General features: G+C 36.3%; 1 protein-coding gene across 1 annotated transcript in view; it reads right to left on the bottom strand.

Moving 5' to 3' along the window:
• Nucleotides 1-266: 266 nt before the first annotated feature.
• The window catches only part of LOC103510883 (glutamic acid-rich protein), a 17,177-nt gene continuing 1,961 nt past the window's right edge, over nt 267-15,482 (bottom strand). The window contains exons 2-11 of the mRNA XM_017444774.1: nt 15,107-15,279; nt 14,249-14,397; nt 13,164-13,386; nt 4,899-5,891; nt 4,443-4,750; nt 3,186-3,434; nt 2,741-2,851; nt 2,326-2,442; nt 1,134-1,334; nt 267-383 (exon numbers count right to left, since the gene is read on the bottom strand). Of these exons, the coding sequence (XP_017300263.1) occupies nt 267-383; nt 1,134-1,334; nt 2,326-2,442; nt 2,741-2,851; nt 3,186-3,434; nt 4,443-4,750; nt 4,899-5,891; nt 13,164-13,386; nt 14,249-14,397; nt 15,107-15,279 (2,641 nt within the window). The remainder of the gene's footprint in view (nt 384-1,133; nt 1,335-2,325; nt 2,443-2,740; nt 2,852-3,185; nt 3,435-4,442; nt 4,751-4,898; nt 5,892-13,163; nt 13,387-14,248; nt 14,398-15,106; nt 15,280-15,482) is intronic.

A 15,482-nucleotide genomic window follows, 5' to 3' on the forward strand; every position in this document is an offset into this window, starting at 1 on the left:
ACAAAAGTGCAAAATTTCGGACGTTTTCTGGCAGTTTTTGAAACCCATAAATATAAAGTAGGAAAGTGAGATCAAACCCTAGGGGAAGAGTTGGTGGGATTGAAAAAAGTAAAAGTTGACGTGTTTCGTAGACGCTGCTTTAGAGTTACCTTCAACAGTTCCAACTTTGTGTAGGCGTTTTCTTACGGTGTTCTTATTTTATTTATTCGTCGGCTAAGACTAAAAAGTCCCATTTTTTGTTCAATTTCATTTTCAGAGCGTCCGAATTAGATTGTATGAGGATCTACAAGATTTGGCTCCATCCGGATTTCATATTCGAAATCTTCAGCTTCTTCACTGGATTGAAACAAACTTACAAAACGTTGCACAAACTTCCGAACCAGCTGATTGCAGAAAAGAAAGCAGCATATCTGACTTAACAAGTTTGTTCTGCTTACCTGTGTGTTATAGCTCGAACTGAAACGAATAGCACATATAAACAAAACTCCCAATGGAAATTGACCACCATTTCTTCGAGAAAGTAAAAAGTCCCCTGCATTCTTTTGTTTAAAAAAGTAAGAGAACTTACTTACTGTGGGATGGGCATGTAACAAATAACCACATACTTCAAACTCTAACGTAGCTACCGAAAAGAAACAGGCTACAAAACAGCACTGTTCATTTTATTTACTATATTTTTTTCATTTCCAATAAACGAAAAAGTAACGCGAATGTGTTCAATGATTTGAAGGTCTTAACTCCTAGACTGTTAACAACTGACATACCCGTTAGGAAAAACTCTTCAGAAAAAAAATCCAAATTTGTTTTCCCACTTTTTTTAAACCTAAAGAGAGCAATTGCGAGTAACCAGGAGCACAATCTGGGTTTAAACTTAATTTAACTCTTGAAATGAAGCAATCTGATTGGTTGATTTCAAACTATTTAGCCAATCAGATTCCTTCATATAAAAGTTAAACCGATTTCAAACTCAGACTGGTCCTGGCCATAAAAAGGCAGTCGTTAACAACTGAGTTTGTTTACAGACCTAAAAATTATTGAAACAAAAAAAAAAAAAAAAAAAAAAAAAAAAAAAGGAGAATTTTTTCTTTTTCCTTCTCTTCTTCCCCCTTCATAAGGCCAACAGGCCTACTAGCCTGAAAGCGACCATTGGTTGAGTGAAAGAGCTCACAGTGTGAGAATCCTGTCATTAAAGCGTTGAAGAAATATCGGAGTTGTATTGTTACCTGACTTGTCTTGGCCTTGGTCTCCAGATCCTGATGTGTGGTTGCCGTTCTAGTCGTTATTGCTGTCGCCGTCACGAATGGAGAACGGGCTCCATTGTCAACATTTTCCGCCTATAAATAGCAAACGAATACTCATGCAATCTACCAGGCTACATAAATACGCTAAAATAAAGATAATTCTAAAACGAGACTCGAATAGAAGCTAAAAACAATTCGGAATCTAAACAAATAAAATATAAGTTTCGTAATTCAATATTTTAATATACCTACCTACATAAGGGAAAAGTTTCCATGACAACGTTTTCAAATAGAACAAAAAGAAGCTGTCGCAAAATTATTTATCAATTTAAACGATATAACATGACTAGAAAGTATGAAAAAAACTACGTAAGGACATGTAAACGTAACGGCAGCTGTGTTATTCTAGCTGGGAAATGTAAAACACTTGTCTTGAGATATTCAGTTATATCCCCACGTTTTTATATCTGACTTAACAAGTTTGTTCTGCTTACCTGTGTGTTATAGCTCGAACTGAAACGAATAGCACATATACACAAAACTCCCAATGGAAATTGACCACCATTTCTTCGAGAAAGTAAAAAGTCCCCTGCATTCTTTTGTTTAAAAAAGTAAGAGAACTTAGCATGCCAAAAGTCAGTTTTCGAATTCCCCCGGCCTAAAATATATAGGTATCTTGTTAAGATACGTTCCTCCTCGCGGGAGAATTTAATGCTCCCAAATTTCCATGAATATTTCTTTGTTTTCTAACCCAGTCGAACAGTATCCCTCTGTTCCTGCTCTCATGCCTTGTCCCAAAGTCCCCCCAGAATAAATAGAAATATTTGCTTACCTTGTTGACTTGTCAAAAAGAACAGGGGTTAAATTATAGATCTACCACTATCTCTTACTCTAATATTAACTTAGCCCATTTTAAATGGCCAAATAAGTATATTTTGTCTAACCGGCTATGCAATTGAAACTTTTTTTTTTTTTTGAAACCATGATTTATGTCCTGTAGGTAATCTAGGTACTCACACCTAGATTTAAAACTGGAGTACATAATCTACTAGTGTTCTGTTCTATTACTGAATTGAATAGTTACCTCAATATTATTATCGGCCAGGATGGTAGAGGTGGCTCTAACTTCTTGAGTGACGGTTCTTTGTTCTTGACGTAATCCACTGGTAGTTGTGGTATGAGCTACGGTCTTCTCTTCAACCTGACAACAGCAAGGTTCACATTTACAACAATTTCATTATATCAAATGAAATTTCAATCACATCAGACTCAAGAAGCATGTGATGCTTTCTGTACTCTTTTGGATCTAATTTATTTTATTCTATCGAATATTTGTGCTTCTTTACTTTTTCTCGCATTTTTTCTTTTTCCTTCTCTTCTTCCCCCTTCATAAGGCCAACAGGCCTAGCCTGAAGCCGACCATTGGTTGAGTGGAAGAGCTTACAGTGTGAGAATCCTGTCATTAAAGCGTTAAAGAAATATCGGAGTTGTATTGTTACCTGACTTGTCTTGGCCTTGGTCTCCAGATCTTGATGTGTGGTTGCCGTTCTAGTCGTTATTGCTGTCGCCGTCACGAATGGAGAACGGGCTCCATTGTCAACATTTTCCGCCTATAAATAGCAAACGAATACTCATGCAATCTACCAGGCTACATAAATACGCTAAAATAAAGATAATTCTAAAAAAAGTAACGCGAATGTGTTCAATGATTTGAAGGTCTTAACTCTTAGACTGTTAACAACTGACATACCCGTTAGGAAAAACTCTTCAGAAAAAAAAAATCCAAATTTGTTTTCCCACTTTAAAAAAAAACTAAAGAGAGCAATTGCGAGTAACCAGGAGCACAATCTGGGTTTAAACTTAATTTAACTCTTGAATGAAGCAATCTGATTGGTTGATTTCAAACTATTTAGCCAATCAGATTTCTTCATATAAAAGTTAAACCGATTTCAAACTCAGACTGGTCCTGGCCATAAAAAATTTGTTTTTGCTGGATGTTTTGTCTTTGCTGGGAGATTTGTCTTTTTCTTTCTTGTCTTTTTCCTTACCATCCTTACCTTTGTCTTTAGATTCTTTTACTTTTTCCTTGGCTTTCTCTTTTGACTCTTTGGATTTTTCTTTTGCCTCTTCTTTAGCTTTCTCTTTTGCTTCCTTAGCTTTTTCCTTGGATTCTTTAACCTTTTCTTTCGCAGGCTAAAATGAAAATTGTCTAAATCTTAACCTGGATAAGCCAACCTAAAACTTGCCAGAAAAGCCCTCAACTCTAACAAAGAAAACAAACATATTGCTTTTCGAAAACAGAATTCATCAACCAGCACAAGGCTAAAATGAAAATTGTCTAAATCTTGACCTGGATAATCCAACCTAAAACTTGCCAGAAAAGCCCTCAACTCTAACAAAGAAAACAAACATATTGCTTTTCGAAAACAGAATTCATCAACCAGCACCTAAATTGGAAGTATTATCTCTTCCCGCCAAGTAAGTAAAGAACATCCTTACTGTGGGATGGGCATGTAACAAATTCACAACCACATACTTCAAACTCTAACGTAGCTACCGAAAAGAAACAGGCTACAAAACAGCACTGTTCATTTTATTTACTATATTTTTTTCAGGAAAGCAATATCGAACAAATAGTCGACGCGAAGCACCAACATATAAAATGTTCATAAGCGAATTAATTTACGAGAATTTTCACTCAAATTTGGATGCGGAAAATTAGGGCCCTGTTCCACTAAACTACCTTGCAATTTACCTTGGCAATATAAGAGACTGTTGAATACTCACTTAAATACTATGTTTTCACTTGAATACTATAAGTTTTTACTTGAGTACTATAAGTTTTTACTTGAATACTATGTTTTCACTTGAATACTATAAGTTTTTACTTTAGTACTAGGTATAAGTTTTTACTTGAATACTATGTTTTCACTTGCATACTATAAGTTTTTACTAGGATACTCTGTTCTCACTTGAATACTGTGTTTTCACTTGAATACTATGTTTTCACCTGAATACTCTGTAAATACTCACTTAAATACTAAGTTTTTACTTGAGTACTATAAGTTTTTACTTGAATACTATAAGTTTTTACTTGAGTACTATAAGTTGTTACTTGAATACTATGTTTTCACTTACATACTATAAGTTTTTACTAGGATACTCTGTTCTCACTTGAATACTGTGTTTTCACTTGAATACTATGTTTTCACCTGAATACTCTGTTAAGAGACTTTTCTTTTCTGGACTTCCTGATTTAGATTTCCCACTTGTTCCATCAACACTCTTCTCACTCTCTGCTTTAGATTTTTCTTTCTCATTCAAACTCAAGTCTGAAATACCTTTCTCTGCTTTTTCTAATTCTTTGAGAGCTTTTTCAATTTTTTCTTTCTCCAGAATTTCAGCACTCTCACGCTTGTTTTGTGATTTATCTCCCTTCTGCTTTTCTGTCACATTTTCTCTAATTATTCTTTCAATAACTTCTTGGTCAGACTTCTCAGGAGATTCTCCTTCGGTGTCTTTAGGATCGTTTTTCTCTGCTTTCTTTTTGGGCACTCTCACGCTTGCTTTGTGATTTATCTCCCTTCTGCTTTTCTGTCACATTTTCTCTAATTATTCTTTCAATAACTTCTTGGTCCGATTTCTCAGGAGATTCTCCTTCGGTGTCTTTAGGATCGTTTTTCTCTGCTTTCTTTTTGTCAGAACTACTTTTGTCACTTTTGAAAAGTCTGTCTTTGAGTGATTCTTTGTGTTCAGATTTCTTGGACTTGGATTCCGATGTTCCAAACAGATGTTTTACAATGCTCGTGTTCTCATGAGCAAACTCTTTCTTGTGCTTTTCTTTGAGTCCAGCAGATTCAACATAGTCAATACCAGGTGTTTTGATCTCGGTACTTGGTTTCTCACTTTTCTCTAAGAAAGCTTTAGATTTCTCAGCAGCAGACTCGGTCAACTTTTGACTTTCACCTGGTGCATAGTTGAAAGCAAGAGCAACTTGTTTAGTAGGAGAGGGTGAGGATTTCTGGAGATCACTGTCTGAATCCTTGGAGATGTCAGTTTTCTCGTAGGTAAAACCTTTGATGAGTCTCTTTCTACTGGCAGCATTGCCTCCTACTTCATAGTCATACTCCTTAGTATAGACAGGTAGTTGTGGAGAGCCAGTAGGGGGGCCTCCTGCCAGAGTAGTTTCACCTAGATCTGTACTCTTCTCCTTCTCCCCTGCAGTGCTACTGCTTTGCGATGCAGTCGAGTCTCGTTTACTGATCTTTGAACTTCTCTTACTATCCCCAGATTTGTCTTTCTTCGATTTCTTATCTTTACTCTCAGGTGATTTTTCAGATTCAAGTTTTTCAGCTTTCTTTTTGCTATCTTTCAGTCCAAACTTTTTGGATAAACTTGATCGGGAATCATTTTCTTTGTCCTCTGTAGAATCAGGAGACACACTTCTTTCCTGATCTTTCTTGCTCTTTTTGTCCTTAGGTGATTTCATAGATCCAATTCTACCGAATAGACCACCTTTTTCAGGTGTAGAATCAGTAACTTTTTCTTTTTCACCTTTTCTGGTTAAACTTGATTGTGAATCATTACCTTTTTCCTTCAATGAAACTCTCGATACATTGTCCTGGCTAACAGGAGAAACACTTCTATCACCTTTCTTATCCTTCTTAGTTTTCTTGTGGGGGCCATTAATCTGGGAAAATCCAAACGATCTGTGTTAGAAACATTGATTTATTTCTGACTGTGAGTGTCTGTCTGAGTGTGATAAATTGGCTTTTAACGAGACTGTCGAACATGTTGATAAAAATTCGGTTAGTACTTTGACCTAAGGTAAGTGTTCAAAAGAACAATATACGAGTACAAATCAATTATTGTATTCTTTATTTAGATCTGTCCATTATGATTAGTTGATTACATTTGGACAGGATTTGTATATCTGACTTAACAAGTTTGTTCTGCTTACCTGTGTGTTATAGCTCGTACTCAAAACGAATCGTACATCCGAAACATAAAACTCCCGATGAAAATGACCCACTTTTTTTGAAAAAGTAAAAAAAAGTCCCCTGCATTCTTTTGCTCAGAAAACAAAAAAAAAGGAAAGTACGAGAACTCAGCATGCCAAAATAAGTTCAAGAAGTCCCCGTAATAATTATTTATCGGCCTAAAGATTGTAGATTTGGACTTTTGGATCAGAAAAGTCCTTCCTTGGGGGAGAATGAAATGATCTCAAATTCCCACGAATATTTCTATATGCTTTCTAACAAAGTAGAACAGTATCCCTCTGTTCCTGCTCTCATGCCTTGTCCCAAAGTCCCCCCAGAATAAATAGAAATATTTGCTTACCTTGTTGACTTGTCATGATGAAGGAAGTGTTTAAAACAAAGGAAATTTTAATTTTGGGCTTCATTGAGCTATGAAAGGTACTCTTTTTCTGAACGAGTTTTACAGATCCATGAACTATTACTTAGGAATAGAAACACTCACCATCCATACTCCTAGAAGAAAGGTAACGTCCACTCAAGCTTCGTTCAAAGTGAGGTGCAGGTCTCTCGATCGGCATTCGTTTCGTTTCGTAATGAGTTCGACCTGAATATCGGAATTTGGATCCAAACCGGAAAGTACGAGAACTCAGCATGCCAAAATAAGTTCAAGAAGTCCCCGTAATAATTATTTATCGGCCTAAAGATTGTAGATTTGGACTTTTGGATCAGAAAAGTCCCTCCTTGGGGGAGAATTAAATGATCTCAAATTCCAACGAATATTTCTTTGTTTTCTAACCCAGTAGAACAGTATCCCTCTGTTCCTGCTCTCATGCCTTGTCCCAAAGTTCCCCCAGAATAAATAGAAATATTTGCTTACCTTGTTGACTTGTGTAGACACAGTCACTTCTCCAGACCGCATGTCTTCAACCTTCTCCTATAACACTCACCATCCATACTCCTAGAAGAAAGGTAACGTCCACTCAAGCTCCGTTCAAAGTGAGGTGCAGGTCTCTCGATCGGCATTCGTTTCGTTTCGTAATGAGTTCGACCTGAATATCGGAATTTAGATCCAAACCGCGGGAATAGTCCCGCTTTCTGTGGTTGTTCGGGGGCCATCAATCTGGGAAAATCCAAACGGTCTATATTAGAAACATTGATTTTCTTTTTTTGTTGTGTCTGTCCGAGCGTAATAAGTTGGTGGCTAAACGAAACTGTCAGAGATATTCAAAATATTTTTTTAGGTTATATTTTTGATCCAAGGTTTGTGGTTACTAAACTTGGGATATTTTGAACTTAAAACATCAAGTCTCATTTGATTTTGGTTGTTTTTCCCCTTCTTAAAAAAAAAAAAAAAAATGGAATCTTTATTTAGATCTGGGTATATGATAAATCAATTTCATCTGGACGGGATTTAAACCCGAGACCTCCAGACCCAAAAGTCCACAAAGTTACTCGACCACGGACTCTGGAACATAACTCAGAGCTAAAATAACTCATATGACTCTCTACCTGAAGAACGTATGATGTTCCACGCAGACTTTCCACAAGGTTTTAGCGGCTCGATGATTGGCCAGTTTAAATCCAATTGTAGATTCGTAAGGCTCATATTCTCCCGGTCTGATCTTGATGTAGAAATTATGACGTTTGTACGATAGCTTCAATATTTTGGGCCAGGCAAACCGATTGATTCGTAACCTGACAACAAGGAAAACTTCATTAAGTATGCAGAAAAAAAAAAACAGGTGGGCTTCTTCCCATAAGTTAACGACCTATTAATAGCAATAACTTCAATATGACTTTGATAATTTGAAAGCAACAATAACTTGATACAATAGATATGATGAATTTGGTTTGCTTTTGTTTGTGGGGACTTTTGTCCATTGTTAATCTGCTTTCCAAACATGCTTTCAAAATGTTTCATTTTAAATTATACAGTTGTAGTTCTATCCTATTTCACTTCTATTCTGAACAAGATACCTTCACACCCAAGTAGGAACTAATAGCATTACCTTTCACTGTAGACCAGTATTCCAGACGCACATACTCCCAGCATAATGTCAACACCTTCAGAGTCCTTGGCAGGATGAAGAACAACTCCGTACATTGACAACTTCTTAGCATTGTCCAAGTAGTTTAGTTCTGCCTCCGCTGGTGTCTGACCCCTGGAAATAACAAAGGACCAAATATTTCACATATCTAGGTACTCGTGCAAAATAAGACATCATAAATACCTGTTTCTATTGTACAGAACATTGTGGTACAATACAAAAACATACCCATCGTACATATTTCCCTATAGAGTACTTACCTACATGAATACTTTATGTCCAATATTACCATAGTTTTCAGTTAATCCAGAGTTTAAGAAATACTGGCCTGTGTAAATCAAATGGGTGACATCAAAGAAAACCCTTGACACTGTGTTAACTCTCACTTGTGTTAACTCCTCTACTTACTTGTGAGTTTTGTGCAGTTCCATCACTCGCTGTTCTAGTTCGGGAGTTTGGTTGGGAGCAAACTTGAACTCTCTCAAATAATCTGGATTACCCTTGTGTTCTTCTTGGTCATAATCTCCAAGTTCTGATTGGACAAGGTAAGAGCCCAATAGTGCGTACGTTACGTATGAACACGGCAGTCTGGATAAACATTCAACAGAAACAGAATGGGTTAATTCAAATAATTAAAATTTTATCATATGAAAATCAAATCATGAAATATTAAACATGTGTCAAAGCAGAACAGAGTTGAGTCAAATTGGTGGGAAATTCGGGGTTGAATGGTATGCTGTCTCAGGCAATAATTTTGTGTTTTGTAGGTATGAAATTTCTTGTATCTGCCTAGGTCATCCAGACGATCGCCTGGTAATCAGGAAGGCATGGGTTCAATCTAAGCCAAGTTTTTTTTTCCAGTGGGTCAAAAATAAGCCCACACAGCCACTTCGTATTTTTTCCTTGACATTGTTTGAGAATGTGGACATACTAACAGTAATAGCCAACTGCTGGGATAAAGGGATGCTTCAGTCCTGTTAGAGCAGTGTAATTGAACACTATTTCTCTTTTATCATTTACTGCCAAGTACTAGTACTAGCAATAATTAATTACCAAACAGTTACAAAGCATTATACTGCCTTTATTATTACTTAGTTATGTATTGACTACATGGTTCAATTGATATAAATTACATACTTGCCACTCAGGAGGTCATTTCTTATCTGCAAGCACAACTGATACCTGAAACCAATGGAATGGGAGTTATGTTAGAAATGTTTATTAGTGAACAACAGTTCAATAAAATGGTTTTCATGAAAGTTAATTTTTATTTATTTATGAAAGTTTATTGTTTTCCATTCTAATGTTCACCAGGACTTTATCCCAATTTTATTTCAACCATAAAGACTCTGAGTGAAGTCCTTTTGACTCCATAGGTCAGTAAAAGTAATAGTAAAAGAAGATGATAATAATGAATTCTCAAGTACAAATTTTTACCTCGTAATATCTTCTTGTAGCTGAGCAGGATCAGGGGGGTAAAAAATTCGGTTAGTACTTTGACCTAAGGTAAGTGTTCAATAGAACAATATACGAGTACAAATCAATTATTGTATTCTTTATTTAGATCTGTCCATTATGATTAGTTGATTACATTTGGACAGGATTTGAACTCGCGACCTCCTGAACCAGAGTTCACAGCGTGCTCTACTCGACCACGAACACTGGAACATAACTCCAAATCTAAAATAACTCTCTACCTGAAGAACGTATGATGTTCGACGCAGACTTTCCACAAGGTTTTAGCGGCTCTATGATTGGCCAGTTTAAATCCAATGGTAGATTCGTAAGGCTCATATTCTCCCGGTCTGATCTTGATGTAGAAATTATGACGTTTGTACGATAGCTTCAATATCTTGGGCCAGGCAAACCGATTGATTCGTAACCTGACAACAAGGAAAACTTCATTAAGTATGTAGAAAAAAACAGGGGGGCTCCTTCCCATAAGTTAACGACCTATTAATAGCAATAACTTCAATATGACTTTGATAATTTGAAAGCAACAATAACTTGATACAATAGATATGATGAATTTGGTTTGCTTTTGTTTGTGGACACTTTTGTCCATTGTTACTCTGCTTTCCAAACATGCTTTCAAAATGTTTCATTTTAAATTATACAGTTCTGTTGTAGTTCTATCCTATTTCACTTCTATTCTGAACAAGATACCCTCACACCCAAGTAGGAACCAATAGCATTACCTTTCACTGTAGACCAGTATTCCAGACGCACATACTCCCAGCATAATGTCAACACCTTCAGAGTCCTTGGCAGGATGGAACAAGGAAAACTTCATTAAGTATGCAGAAAAAAAAACAGGTGGGCTTCTTCCCATAAGTTAACGACCTATTAATAGCTATAACTTCAATATGAACGAATACAATAGATATGATGAATTTGGTTTGCTTTTATTTGTGAGAACTTTTGTCCTTCTTTGTTATCCTGATGGTTCCTTTTAAATTCTACAGAGTTGCAGTTCTATCCTATTTCACTTCTATTCTGAACAAGATACCCTCACACTCAAGTAGGAACTAATAGCATTACCTTTCACTGTAGACCAGTATTCCAGACGCACATACTCCCAGCATAATGTCAACACCTTCAGAATCACAGAGTTGCAGTTCTATCCTATTTCACTTCTATTCTGAACAAGATACCCTCACACCCAAGTAGGAACTAATAGCATTACCTTTCACTGTAGACCAGTATTCCAGACGCACATACTCCCAGCATAATGTCAACACCTTCAGAATCCTTGGCAGGATGAAGAACAACTCCGTACATTGACAACTTCTTAGCATTGTCCAAGTAGTTTATTTCTGCCTCCGCTGGTGTCTGACCCCTGGAAATTACAAAGGGACCAAATATTTCACATATCTAATTGTTCAAAAGAAGAAATAACCATTCCCTATATTATTCTACATTGTTGTACAGGACATACAGCATATCACCACCGTACATATTTGCCTATAAATTTACTTACCTACATAAATGGTCTGAGGGATTTTTTTCAGTCCAGTCTCAAGCTCTCTCTTTTTGTATTTTTAATTAAGCAACCCATTTTGGCCTCTGCTTTTATACTATTCATAGTCCGGTAGAAATATACCTCTACTTGCTAGTTTTGTCGATTTTTTCAATCGATTTTCAACAAGGTAGATGCCTTATAGCCTATAGTTTCATATATTAGTCCCCTACTTACTTGTGAGTTTTGTGCAGTTCCATCACTCGCTGTTCTAGTTCGGGAGTTTGGTTGGGAGCAAACTTGAACTCTCTCAAATAATCTGGATTACCCTTGTGTTCTTCTTGGTCATAATCTCCAAGTTCTGATTGGACAAGGTAAGAGCCCAATAGTGCGTACGTTACGTATGAACACGGCAGTCTGGATAAACATTCAACAAAAACAGAATGGGTTAATTCAAATAATCTAGCTCTATATTACATACATCAGCGGTACCCAACCTTTCGAGAGGAGCGACTCCCCTAAGGGAGAAATGAATCCATTAGGCTCGTCGCACATTGGAAGTGTGGTCGCGCGACTTTTGGTAGTGCGTAGTCACCTGAAAAACCAAACTTATGAAAATGATAGAGACTCTCTATCATTTTCATAGATTTGGTTTTTAAGGCGACTACGCGCTACTACAGTTTTTAAAGGTTTTTCTTCGGTAAGTAATTTTACTCACAACTTTTTTTAAGTGCGAAGTTTTTTTTTTAATGAAACGCGGCCCTGGCTCTCATTTAGGCACTTCGAGGCGTGACCCACAGGTTGAGCACCCCTGATCTATTACCTATGCTGTCTATTGACTACATGACTCAATTGATATAAATTACATACTTGCCACTCAGGAGGTCATTTCTTATCTGCAAGCACAACTGATACCTGAAATGAATGGAATGCAAGTCGCGTTAGATATGTAATGCAAGTCGCGTTAGATATGTGTTATCGATTTCGAGGAAAGATTTGAAACATGTTATCGTAACCTGGTGCGTGCTTTGAAACACGTACCAGAAGTTATGTGGTACACCTGTTTATACGTGGTACATTCGTAGAAGAGGTAGAGGAACTAAGGCGTAGGGCGAGTTGGGGTAATTTTGAGCCACTTCTATGAAAGGTCTCACATAGATGCTGAGAGTCAGATTGTTATTAATAGATTGCAAGGGCAAGTGGGTACAATGGTACATCCAATTGCGTCCATTTAAAACATATCGAGTTGGTTCTTGAAATGATAATGACAGCTGGTAGGTAAGAAAAAAAGGACATTTTAGACTTTTAATAATAGGTGCCTAACACAGTCCTAAAAGGGACTAAAAATAAAAATGGACACGAAATAGAAGGGATATTAAAATAAAACGCTTTAAGTGTCTCGAAGTTACCCCAATTCACCCTATATTTAGGAGTATAATGTGATAACAAAAAGGAATTCTTATGTAAATTGCTTTCGGTCGATATTTCAACCATGGAGCTAATACTCTTCAAGTTCACTTTGCTTATTGAAAAAGAAATTCAAGACGAATTTGGCATACTATTTCAATTTAATAAGTTTGCAGTGTTTGATGTCCTGTTGACCAATATTTCCCGTCTGTTACCGTTAAAGATGCAAGCAAGACGAAACGAGAAATATCACATAAAAAAAAAAAAAAAAATCGTTTCCCGTATCGTAAATTTCGAGTTCCTGGAAGGTATGGTGTTGGTGTTGCATCTACATTCGAAAGTGTCGCGGGAATCGTAGCAAGATCCTACCTTTGTATAACCCTATCCTTCAGAAATTACATAAATCCTTGACCACATTAACAGCCACGGTTTTCAAACATACATGAAACACAATGTTCTTCTTTTCATAATGTAATGAGGTCAAAGTTTTTTTTTTTTTTTTTTTTTTTTTTTTTTTTCGGGAAGAAACCTTTCTTATCCTTCTTAGTTTTCTTGTCTTTACTATCAGGCGATTTGTCGCCTTTCTTTTTGCTATCTTTCGCTCCAAACTTCTTAGACAAACTTATTCGGGAATCATTTTCTTTGTCTTCTGAAGAATCTGGAGAAACGCTTCTATCGCGATCTTTTCGATCCTTTTTGTTTTTAGGAGATTTTTTCATAGATCCAATTCTACCGAATATACTACTTGGACTCTAATAAGTAAAACAAAACAAAACAAGCAAAACAATTAGTAACATGCTAAGTGGTACATTCGTAGAAGAGGTAGAGGAACTAAGGCGTAGGGCGAGTTGGGGTAATTTTGAGCCACTTCTATGAAAGGTCTCACATAGATGCTGAGAGTCAGATTGTTATTAATAGATTGCAAGGGCAAGTGGGTACAATGGTACATCCAATTGCGTCCATTTAAAACATATCGAGTTGGTTCTTGAAATGATAATGACAGCTGGTAGGTAAGAAAAAAAGGACATTTTAGACTTTTAATAATAGGTGCCTAACACAGTCCTAAAAGGGACTAAAAATAAAAATGGACACGAAATAGAAGGTCTATCAAACAGATCCTCACCTTTTGCTTTTCTCTGTGAAATAAAAGTTACAATTTAATTATTAAATTTTTATGAAAGTAACAAATGCTTAATGAGATGTCTTTTACACAACATTTATTCTCAATAATTTTACCTACCCTAATTTAATATTTTGAAATTAAGTACTAGTAAACCAAATAAAAAATATAGGCTAATAACAAAAGATGAAGGAATAACGTTTTGCCATTTGAATGGAAAATTAGCAAACATTTCTTTTTGCATTTTTTTTTATTTGGTGGGTAAAATACGACCACAGTTGAAGGCATGCAATAAAAGGGAGACAAAACACGGAAGAGTGGCAAATGCCTTCTCGACAATAGATTATAAATATGGCGGGCAAACAAATTAACTTTTAAGTACAACAAAAATTTAAACAACTAACGATATCTGTAAATGGGATGCAAAATAAGGACCAAAATTAAAGAAATAAACAATATAATTAACTGGCCAATATGAAACGAAAGAAAATTACCTGGTCTTTTTTGGATTTCTTGACAGAAGGATCACTCTTGTCTGTGTCGTTGGAATTCAAAGACTTGGGAGTGAAAGGGATGGTATGTCTCTTGCCAAAGGATTCATCCATGTCATATTGTTCTGAATTGTGTCTTGGTACGCCCAAAGCTAGAAAATACCAAATTTACAATTTGATACATATTCAACATATAAAGGAACTTTCTGGTCGTAAGCTTTTTATAACCTTTTGGTCTTCGCGTGTTCTTCCTTCTTTTCTGTGTACTACAGGGTGCGGCACGGTTATTTACTTTTTTGAAACTTCGATTAAAAAAGGCTGTTATTCTTAACTGGTGATTAATGCTGAATTATTATCAAGAAATGTGGGAAATTTGATTTTATGAAGGTTTGAAGAGTCCACCATTCAAATGACGACCGCCATGTTCACGTGTTCTTCCTTCTTTTCTGTGTACTACAGGGTGCGGCGCGGTTATTTACTTTTTTGAAACTTCGATTAAAAAAGGCTGTTATTCTTAACTGGTGATTGATGCTGAATTATTATCAAGAAATGTGGGAAATTTGATTTTATGAAGGTTTGAAGAGTCCACCATTCAAATGACGACCGCCATTGACGATACACTCTGGAGGCGATTTCTGAGATTTTGCTCTACTCTTCCAACATTGCAACAGATATGCGGCCTATTTCGCGGTGAATGTTGTGCTTTAACTCTTCAACAAAGGAGCTTTTGATTTTAGGACTTCAAGGATATATCAAATCAAAAGTACAAGATCTTTTTCTGACCGAGTTCTACAGATCAATGAACTATGTATTAGTTAATAATACTAATAGAATAAAATACAAATGTAATATAACACTCACCATCCATACTCCTAGAAGAAAGGTAACGTCCACTCAAGCTCCGTTCAAAGTGAGGTGCAGGTCTCTCGATCGGCATTCGTTTCGTTTCGTAATGAGTTCGACCTGAATATCGGAATTTGGATCCAAACCGCGGGAATAGTCCCGCTTTCTGTGGTTGTTCGGGGGCCATCAATCTGGGAAAATCCAAACGGTCTGTGTTAGAAACATTGATTTTCTTTCTTGTTGTGTCTGTCTGAGCGTAATAAGTTGGTGGCTAAACGAAACTGTCAGAGATATTCAAAATATTTTTTTAGGTTATATTTTTGATCCAAGGTTTGTGGTTACTAAACTTGGGATATTTTGAACTTAAAACATCAAGTCTCATTTGATTTTGGTT

The sequence above is a fragment of the Diaphorina citri genome, unplaced genomic scaffold (assembly GCF_000475195.1).
Source record: "Diaphorina citri unplaced genomic scaffold, Diaci psyllid genome assembly version 1.1 scaffold653, whole genome shotgun sequence".
Lineage (NCBI taxonomy): Eukaryota > Metazoa > Arthropoda > Insecta > Hemiptera > Psyllidae > Diaphorina > Diaphorina citri.